General features: G+C 47.9%; 1 protein-coding gene across 1 annotated transcript; it reads right to left on the bottom strand.

The window, feature by feature from the left end:
* Positions 1 to 9,299: 9,299 nt before the first annotated feature.
* On the bottom strand, positions 9,300 to 10,277 carry LOC109290699 (melanin-concentrating hormone receptor 1-like). Its single transcript, XM_019507405.1, has one exon. The coding sequence runs from the start codon at positions 10,260 to 10,262 to the stop codon at positions 9,300 to 9,302; it is 963 nt and encodes a 320-aa protein (XP_019362950.1). The 5' UTR covers positions 10,263 to 10,277.
* Positions 10,278 to 10,580: the final 303 nt, after the last annotated feature.

Below are 10,580 nucleotides of genomic sequence, written 5' to 3'. Positions count from 1 at the left end.
CTCTATTAGCTTATGCCCATTGGTCCTCATCCTCCCTTGAGGTCCCTTCCTGAAGAGTTGCGTTAATATTGTGGGACCTGATCCTACCACCTTTGCCCCCTGAGAACAATGTGGATATCTTTGAAAGTAGAGAAAAGCTTATCAGTAACAATGAACAGATTGTTGGAGTGGAAAATGCTTGCAGAAACTCAGAGTGCAGCTGTGTAAACAAAGGGTACTTTTTTCTTAGAAATTATTTTAAGCAAAAGGAGAAGTCCTGACCAGAAAAAATAGGTTTTATCAATAAATTGCCTGCTCCCATAGACATTGTCACTTTGAAGTCCTTTTTAGGACTGACTTCCCAAAAGATTGTATTTGGCTTGTTGATGGATCTAGTTATGAAAAGGAAACCCCCAAAGCAGGGTTCACTGTGATGAATGTAAGAACAGGTGGAGAAATAATGGGCAAATGTGAGTCACATTCTGCACAGGATGCAGAAATAGTAGCAATGGCAGCTGCGCTAGAGCAAACCCCAGGAGAAGAGAAAGTAGTTATCTTTTCCGATTCTGACTGGGTGGTAAGAGCTTTGGTAGATTGGTTGCCCATATAGGAAGTTGGGTGGCCATCATAGAGGACATTCCAGGTTTCTGCTACTCTGTCCCCTGTTGATATGAAACCTGATGCCTTTATGTCCGCTATTTTTCTTTTCAAGAGAATTTACCCTTCAAGAGAAATATAAAGGACGTAAAGGCGTCCATTTTCATATCAATAGAGGACAGAGGACAACCAGACTGTCCTCTATTATGGCCACCCTAATAGGAAGGCAGAGAAATGCAAACTGCTGATGGAAAGCAGGTAGCACATGCTCAGAAGTTACGGCATGTGTGGGACCTAGCTAAGGTTCATAAATATTGCATCCCCCTTGAAAAAGTTAAGGCTCATAAAGAAAGGCCAGAAAGGGCCACTAGTGGAAATAAGCATGGGTTAGGGAGCTTGCAGCCCAGGACAGACATGACTAAAGCAATTACCCTCGGAGTTATAAAGGGTCTATTAAAAGAGAAAAGACTGGGCATTAAGGGAGAACTATAGGGTGAGCGCTGAGGCCCAGGAAAAAGTGCAGGGACTGAGAGAGGGTTTGTGGGACACAGAAGAAGATGAGTTTATAGGACTGAAGGGGAAATGCCTCAGATGCCCAAGAATGGGAATCTCCTGGTCCTGGGTAAGACTTGAAACTGCACTTTCCTGGGCCTGATGAATGCGGTGGGGCTACTTGTCGCAGGGTAGACTCTACAAAATGCCACACATTGTCACCCCAGGGAAAGGTGCCTGAAAACCCTAGTTCTTGTTGCCTTGTGGGTTATCCCTTGGCAGGAAAAGTCTAGGGGAGCATACTCCAGCAGAAGAGCCCTTGGTGAAGGCTGAGGAGGGAAACACTCCTCTCCCAACTCCCTGGGTGTGAAGGAATGAAGGGGGAAGGTGTGTGACGGGGAGTTTGGAGCACCTGTCACTTGAAGAAAAAACGTTGTGGAAAAAGCAGCCTGCAAGTGGCTGGGAGAGCAGTCTCCAGATAAGCTTCAATCTGAAGTGTTAACAGATAAATAGATGCAGAATTTAACACTAAAAAGAATAAACAGTTAGAACCTCTACTGCATCTCCATGAATGGTAAGTGGGAGATAAAGTAATGTATTGTACTACTAAGGAAAGGACTGGAGACCTGGCTCCAGTGTAGCGAGAACCTGTGCCTGTTGTAAATCAGGCCAGCCCCATGGTGGAGATTAAAAGGATAAGAAAAAAACTCACAAATGGTTTTACTCATCGCAGTTAAAGGGGTGGAAAGGCAAGTGATGAAGTTCACTTTAATTAACACAAGGGGCTGAGCCCCAACTGTACTTTGTTTTTCAGAATGAACACTCAGATGAACTCACTGACGATGGTCCACAGTGAAGAAGATCCCCAGCTGGTCATCGCCGTCATCTTTATTTTGCTTTTTATGTGTTTATTATTAGTTTGTATTGAAAGGTCTAGGCTGTAAAATGTGGGATTTAATATTGTGGGGAATTGTGGGTTTGGCTTGAAAAGGGTTTAAGATATATGGTCTTGGGTTTGTCTGTGAAGATCATGGGTTTAAGACCGTTGATTTGGGTTTTTACCCCAATGAAGGAAGCCTTCAGTAAATGTTACCCAAGTAAATAATGCTTGTTCTGTATTTAGGCCCACTTGCAGAGGGTTGGAAGTTGTGGACAGCTAATTGATATACTAACCGCTCGTGAGAGAGCCAAACAAGAGCCAAAAGAGACTTGGGAGCTGCCCTAGGTGGGGTAAGCAGGGGAATGGATGTGTTTAACAGCATAAATGAAGACGTTTTGGCTAAGAAACTACGTAGCAGGGATGAAAAATCAATGGTGCTCACAGTACCCCTGGACTAATGGTTAACAGCATTAGAAATAGGTCATGTTTGCCATCACTATATTACCTGAGTGGGAACATTTGGAAAAGAATGCCACACAGACTGTAGTTAATAGTTAAGGAATTTTAAAAGAAAATGTATCTTTATCTGTAAGCTGCATTCAAGTGCAAATGCTGATTCAGACATGTGGCAGTGCACTGGTTGTGCCTGCCACTGTAAGACCATCAGGCAGGCTGTGGAGCAGCTGGCAGGTGGGTTCAGGCCCAGTGAGGCAGTCCCCTGATTGCAGGGGGCCACCTGAGGGGAGGAGGGCTGGGCAGACAGAGCAAGCCCAGACTCTGGGAGCTCAGCCAGCGGTTACACCTGGGGAACTGGAGGAGTAACATCGCACCACCTGAAGACTGCAGCTCCTGTTACACCTGGAGGTTTCGGGTAGGAACTATGGGGGTGGAGGAGGTTCTTTTCAGTCCTGGGTAAGACCTGAAACTGCACCCTGCTGGAGGTGGTTAGCGTGGTGGGGCTGCCTGTGGCGGGGAAGTCTCCAGGAAATGCCACATGCATCATTCCAGGGGAAGGTGAGGATTGGGTGCCAGAAGGCCTCAGCCCTCACTCCCTTGTGGGTTACCCCATGGAGGGGGAAGGCTAAGGGAGCACACCCCAACAGAAAAGCGCTATGGGGCCAAGGCCCAATGAGTGGGGCCTGAGGCCTCAGGAGGAGAATATAGGCCCAATGAGGAGCCAGAGCCAAGGTCCAGGGAAGGACCTGAGGCCTAAGTGGGCCACAGGCCGAGTGCGGCCCAGTAAGGGGCCAGAGGAGTAGTATGTGGAATAAGATGCCATCACTGAGGTATGGGACATGGTGTAGGGGTGGCTCAGTACACCAGGGCCACAAATTGGGGCAGCCTCCCGCATTTATATATCCATTTACATCAAGGTGTGGCAGGTGAGTACAGGAGCAGTCTGCCCTAAAGCAGGGGGGCAGCTAATTCTTTGGGTGCTTGGAGATCTCCCCCCCCCACTGTTATAAGTCATTAATGGTAAACTTGGTTTGAAAAGGAAAAAGTGGAATTTTGCCAACTGAAATTAGGAAAAAGTTTGGGGAAAAAACCCTCAAGAATTGTGTGCTGTGCTGGTGTTTCCCCGCTCCTGCCTGTCCCACGGCTGCCCCATGGGGCTTTGTGAGCAGCTGAGCTTCTTCACGCCCCCGACCTCCATCCACACGCTCCCTTGCCTGGTATGAGCAGGACCAGAGTGAGCTGCAGGCAGAGCCCACCCCACTCCCTTCAACTCTGCAGCTTTCCCTCCCTCCCTGCTCCCTGGAGTGCTGCAGCAGGGACAGGAGGAGGAGTCGCTGGAGGCTGGAGGAGCCCAGCAGTTCCCTGGGCAGCAGCAGCCCTGCTCAGAAGCTGTGCCTGCTGGCAGGGCCAGTGCCCTCCGGTGGGGGGGCTGGGAGCACAGCACGCTCTGCCCTGGCCTGGAATCAGCCCCATGCAGAGCGCAGCAGAGGCAGCCACGGGTGGGGCCAGATACAATTCATTGGGGGGGGCCAGCCTGTGGGCTGGATCCAGTCAGCTGGTGGGCTGGATGCAGCCCGTGGGCCGTATATTGCCCATCACTAGCCTAAATTATTGACAGCAACAGAGAAGTCTGTCTTAGCTGTCAAGGAGGGGATTGTAGAGAAGAAAGCAGAAGGCATGTTGAGAGTTCTGCTACTTGACACGAGTAGCAGAACTCCCAAAATCCTCTGGGTGAATGACAGTAACCCAAATTGGCTCAAACAGCTGATGTGCAATTTTGCACTTAGACCTGGAGACTTAGAAGGACAACAACAGATAGTAGGAAAGTCAGATCAGGAAGGTCCAGTAAACAACAAGAAAGAAACCAGCCTTGGAAAATAAAGAGCAAACAGGTTTGTGGTGTCTAAGTTGACACAAAATGTTGAAGAATCTGTAAATACTGCTTAGAACGATAACAGGGCGGCAACCACCTAGCAACAGTGATGCCACACCAGAGAATAAGGAAAGACAATGAAGAACCATCAAGCGTTCTCCACTTGGACTGCATCTCAAGAACATCAGATGACCAGCGCAGACAAGGTGAGCCGAGATCCTTGCCCCAGCATGGCTGGCTGATCGAGGACTCTTGTTATATTCACCCAAGACTGTTGCAGCGTGGTGAGATTCACTTGAATGCATGCGGGATTGCTGCTTCAGTATGTGTAGCTAATAAAACTTTGCTTGATCTTTTAATTGGATAGGTCTGTCATGATGCAATCCATATATAACCTTCCTGGTCCACTCCATTGTTTTTGGGGCAGTAAGTTTTACCGCAACAGCATGCATGCATCCGCTGCCAGCCATGACCCGGGCTGGGGCTCTGCAGACCCCGATGTAGCTGCTTGCAGAGTTCTGGCAGCCTGCCACAGCCGACCTGGGCTTTGGGCAGGCCCCTGCTGCCCACCCCTGAGCCGAGGCTGCTCGCATGAGGCAGCAAGGAGGCCGCAAGCTGCTGCACTGGGGTCTGCGGAGCCTCAGCCCAGCATGTAGCTGGCGGTGGGTGCACGTGGGCCTGGAGTGGACTGTGGGGAATGGGCTGGGGCTGTGCTGCCACAACAAGGATGGGGCCCCTTGTGGCTCCCCTGCCGTCCGCCCCTGGCACACCAACATCTTACAAGTTGAGATTGGGGTGTTTTGGGCACTCTGCCCCAAAACATTGCCAACTCCTGGACTAGAAGAATTTTCCATCAGATCCTTGTTTCAGAGACGTGCCACATCAGTGTCCAGTGGGAGCCAGTCTTGCTCTATGGATCTGTAACTCCTGCTCCACGGATGTCTGATCCTGCTGACTGTAAGGCAGAAATATCAGTCGAGAGCGATGCGGTTGTGGTGCCAGCTTTTGGCCTCACCTAGAACCCTCGTGTCTTTCAGGACTGGGGGTTATGCTGTTTCCTCTTACACAGTCTCCCAAGTCCCTCTCTGAAAAGGCTGAGGTTATTCAGTGTCTCTTGACTCCTGTCATTTCTGGTGTCAGAGGATTTAATATGTCAATGTGTTTGTTTTCATAAATGTTAAGGCCATGAGAGAATACTGTGATCATTCAGCCTGACAGATAGCTCAGTGCGCAAACAACCTTATGTTTTGGTAACAAAGGCTGCTTGCACATGTTAAAAAAAACAAAAAAACCAAAGCAAAAAACATGTTTTACTTCAAACTCCGCACGCTCCCACACCAAGCCCAGCACATGCCCAGAAGAAGCAGCATGTTAGTTGGACCTGGCTCGCCCCACATCTGCATAGATCAGGTGCTTTAGTGGGTCTTTTTTGGCACTTTTATCTAACAGCTGATTGACTCCGCTATTAGATAAAAGTGCCAAAAAAGCCCCATTGAAGTGCCTAGTCTACACAGACGCTGCTGAGCTGGGTTGAAGTAATGCGTTGCTTCTTCTGGTAAAGCACAGGGTTTTTTTAACATCTGCGAGCAGCCAAAAGGTCTTTGCTGTAAGGCGAAATTCAATAAAGAAGAATAAAACTGAAGTAAAATTTTATGCAGTGCCTAGTAATAACCAAGGCACATCTGGTCTGCATTGGCTCAGATCTCATCCCAGAGAAGGGACAATGTTCATGTGAGTTGAGATACACTGTGGAAAATGACATTTAGTAAAAGAACGTAGCGAGGAGCTTTAAAATGCTCGTCATCCAAGTAAATTTGCAGAGGCCAGATAGCGAGAATGTTAGAATTAAATTAATTCACGCCATATTAGCACTGGCAATTGAAGGTAAAACTTACCGTGACTCAGGTTAAGTATTCACTATGGGAAAAGTCAATTAAAAATGCCCAAGGAAATACCTCATTTGCAGACAGCCCGCCTCTCAAAAAAATCAGTGTAGCTTCATCACCTCCCGTGGATGCTAGTTTCTGTAAAGCTATGCCGGTTCATTAGCCGAGGATCAAAATGTCTTATGAAACGAAAAGGTTACTCAGCATGTTCTTATTTCTAATAGTGTCCTCCAGCACATGAAATGGGGGTTGTGAGGTTGAGAGGTTTTGTTTTCATGGTGGCAGTAGTGGCTAGGCTGGTAGTGATTGTGGCTGCCGTTCTTGTGCCCCCTTTAGGTCAGTGTCCAGGGCTGGGACCTCAGCATCCCAACTCTAGTTTTGCTGCTGCCTAAGGTCAGGTCAGTCCTGTAACTGCATGTGAATCTTGAGCCAAACCCTAGTGGGAACAATCAGAATCGTTCCGCTGACTTTAAAATGGACTTGGAAGTTACCTGGTGCACCCAGATCTCAGCCGTCCCATGCAGAAGTGTGTGACTGGCTGCTTTGAGGTCCTCTGTATAGGGACCCCCATGCAGGAGGAAAGGGTTGAGACATGACGTCTCTGTCAGCTCATGGAGACTAATGAAAAGAGAATATTAGGGCCTGGGGCTTTGTTATTGTTTCTGTGGAGTCTCCTGGAGATGATCCAGCCTGGGGAAATTCCTGGTGCTGTGGCTCTTTTGAACGGTTGTATGTTGACTGAGCATGCCATTAAATTGTCTAAACTAACTGAATAGCTCCTGGGGGGCGAATCGCAATTTAGATTAAGACAGTGCATATAAAATAATCAGCAATGCATTTCTTCTGTCTCTTGATACAGATTTGAAAACTACAGTAATGAGCTCCATTTAGGAACCTGAATAGAGTAAGTCAGGGATCATATCATCATTAGTAACTTCTACAAGAAAATGCTTTGGAAAATGGTTCTGGATGTTTTACAATTCTAGTTACATAAAACTTGATAAAGAAATTTGATTTTGTTTTTATGAGTCTTACCTTACACTGATGTAATTGACCCACTATTAAAAAGAAGACTCCTTAAAAATACCAAAAAAGCCTAGATTTTGAATATAAATTTTGATAAATGGTAGGAAAGATGAGTGCTATAGAAACTTTAATTTTCTTTCCTTTTCCATTCTCTACTTTCTTTAAGGCTCTAGGCACTTGCTACTTTATTCATAAGAATAATAGCTGGCATTTTAAAGTAAATGCCTGGTGATTTTTGGGTGCCCAAATGGAGATACTTTAAAGAGGCTCAGTTTTCAGAGGTTTGGTACTCAGTCCTTGAAAATTGGCTACCTTTAAAGTATCTCTAGTTGGGCATCAAAAATCTGAGTTGCACAAAATGACCCTTGAAAATATGTGCCGTAGTGCTTTGGAGATCTACCTTTGTTAAAGAATTGCTTCAGTCCTTTGGGAAAGTGCCTTGGTGATGGGAACGTGGATAAGATATACTGCCAGTGCTTTTTAATGATGCAAATAGCATCCAATTATTATTTTGAGACAATGTCTCATTGCAACTCGTGTTGCTGTAGTTCTGCAAAAATACAGTTCAGAAATGCTTCTCGGAGGAACTGTGAAGAGGCTTTTTGGTTGTTTTTCATTTGAAATGCATTTGAAGTTATTCTCCAGGTGCTTCAGCAGTTGATTGTGCTAGAAACAAGCCAACTCTCATGATTATAAAATGACAGCAAATGATAAGCCACTGTTAATGATGATCACATGTAGATGGATTAATATCAGTAGAGCGGCTGACAAGCCTGTTGTTTCATTGTTTAGAGCAGCTGAGAGTACTGTTGTTGCACTATACCTTTTCTAAACAATGCAACAATGATATTCTCAGCTGCTGCGCCCTGGGCTGCACCCAGAGGGAAAAAGATCAGAGATGATCTTCAGTCTTTTTTCTTAATGTGCTTAAAGCAAGAAACTATATTGAAACTCACTTCAAATTTAATATTATGGTAGTGCCTCTGCATCCTGGCACATCGCTTGTATGGTGTTTAATGACAAGATTGAACTAATTAGTGCCTGGGACTTTTTGTGAGGATACTGTGAACCGGCTGTCATATGCTGGGGGGAAGGCTGGAGAAATAATTCACTTCTAGCTGGGGAAAGCTGAAAGTGAGTGTGTAAATTGGATCAGTGACAGCTAGAACCCCAGCCCAACTGCTGACCCTATAGAAATCTCTATGCTGCTCAGAGAAGCCAAGATCAGCTCAGGAGGGTCAGTCCATAGAAGTTAAGAGTGTGCGTGCAGGGGTGTTTCCAGGGTGAGTGTAGTTGCACTCCCCTTTCAGACCGTGCTGTGGGAGCAGCTGGGATCTTTTTTAAAGCCCCTGAAGCAGATAATTCCTTTGCTTTCCCCCATCTGTGTTCAGTGGCACATTCCCTCCCTTCTCCTTCCATTTGCCCCCTCCCCTTCCAGCTGCTGCCTCTGTTCCCAGCTGCTCTGGAATTGGGGGAGCTCCAGAGCTGCTCCTGTCCTGCTCCAGTCAAGCTGCATGGGGAGCTGGGCTCAGCAAGGGACAACATCAGTGGCAAGCAGGTTCTTCCTCCCTGCCTAATTTCTCCCCGTTGTGTTCACTGCCAGCCCAGAAGCAGGCTCAGGGAGGGGTAACTTGCCTGCTGCTGCTGCAGCTGCCACTGTCTCCAGCTGAGCCTGACTCCCCATGCAGCCCTGCTGGAGTAGGGCAGAAGCAGCTCTGGAGCTCTCCCAGGGCAGCTGGGGACAGTGTCAGTGGCAGGTGGTGGCGGGGGAGCAAATGGGGAGGAGAAGCTGTGTTGCTGATCATGGAGAGGAAGGGAGGGGATCCTCATGTGGAGAGTGACTCCGATTCTTACCTGATTTGGGGACTTAAAGACTCCAGCTGCTGCTCCTGCAGTGTGGTCTGCCCATCCTGGGTGGGGGAGCTAGGAGTGGGGGTACAGCCACCCATGCCATACCAGTGGCTGCTCCTGCATCCTCTTTTATAAAATTTTGGATCCACCTATGTGCATGCATGTCCAGTGAGGGAAGGAAGGGAATGTTTATAACTGGCACAGGTGCAGCAGCTCTGGCCAAGGCTGTGTGAGGCTCTCCCATTCCCTTCAGGTCTCTCTACCTGCTGGAGACAGAGACCAGGTGCAACAGTGGCTGCCCTGACTCGCTAGGGTCCCCTCGTGCATTCTTGTCTTCATTTGGGGAAGCCTCTTCTCCTGCAGCTGCAGGCCGGACGGAGACAACCAACTTCCTGCGGAAGTTCTGGCCCAGAAGGATGTAGATGAAGGGGTTCAGGCAGCTGTTGGCATAACCCAGGCTGATGGCCACATTGTATGCATAGTAGAAGGGCAGGGTAGGGTGTCTCATGGCTAGCTGTACCAGCTGCAGAACATGAAAAGGTGCCCAGCAGATGAAGAAGGCCAGGCAGATGGCAATAGCTATGCGGGTCACTTTCTTGGTGCGGGTCCTGGCACCTCTTTGGCCAGTGAGTGCCTCTGAGGACCTGGCCATCCTAAGCAGGATCCTTCTGTATGCCACAGTGATGAGGGCAAAAGGAATGGCAAAGACCAGGAAGAATTGGTAGAGGGTGTACCAGTAGATGTCCCTCTGTGGGTCTGGCAGCTGAATCCCACAGCCACGCAGCCCTCCAGGCAGAGGGATGAGTTGGGCATACATCCATACCGGAGTGATGCTGAGGAAGGAGAGGGCCCAGAGTCCACAGATGACAAGGATGGCCACAGGGGGCTTCCTGAAGTGAGTGGAGGTGAAGGGATACACAGTGGCCAGATAGCGGTCAATGGACATGGCAGTGAGGATGTAGGTGCTGGTGAACTGGCTGTTGGCATCCAGGGCAGTGATGATGGTGCACATAGTCTCCCCAAAGTGCCAGGCTCCATTGCCCAGCAGCTGGTGGATGAGGAAGGGCATGCCCAAGAGGAAGAGCAGGTCCACCATGGAGAGGCTGATGATGAAGATATCTGGGACGCTGCTATTGGGGCTGGATTTCTTAAAGACTCTGCAGATCACCAGGCTGTTGCCAAAGATACCCAGGAGGCAGATGATACCAAACAGGGTAGGCATGATGAAGCTGGCATAGCTCACCCTACTTGGCTCACCTGCAGAGACAGAGCATAGGCAGAGTCCAACAGATGGTAGGAGCACAACAGATAAGGTAATAGAAACAATATAAAAAGGACGGATTTCCATCTCAGCATATAATGGTGTATGTATTTTATATATACTTATAAATCTGCTTTTATTCACACATGTGAAGACCAGTCATATCTACACACTCTATATGTAAACAGAGCTTATAGGTGCAGCACATGTAGTCAGTATTTGCATTTGGTCTGTCAGTATATAGTTACGGGAATGTGTATATATGCAGGGATTACACAT

Source organism: Gavialis gangeticus, unplaced genomic scaffold, assembly GCF_001723915.1.
Source record: "Gavialis gangeticus isolate Ggan-Ray unplaced genomic scaffold, GavGan_comp1, whole genome shotgun sequence".
In the NCBI taxonomy this organism is placed as follows: Eukaryota; Metazoa; Chordata; order Crocodylia; family Gavialidae; genus Gavialis; species Gavialis gangeticus.
Note: the sequence above shows the minus strand (reverse complement) of the source record. Positions and strands in the feature narration are given on the sequence as shown.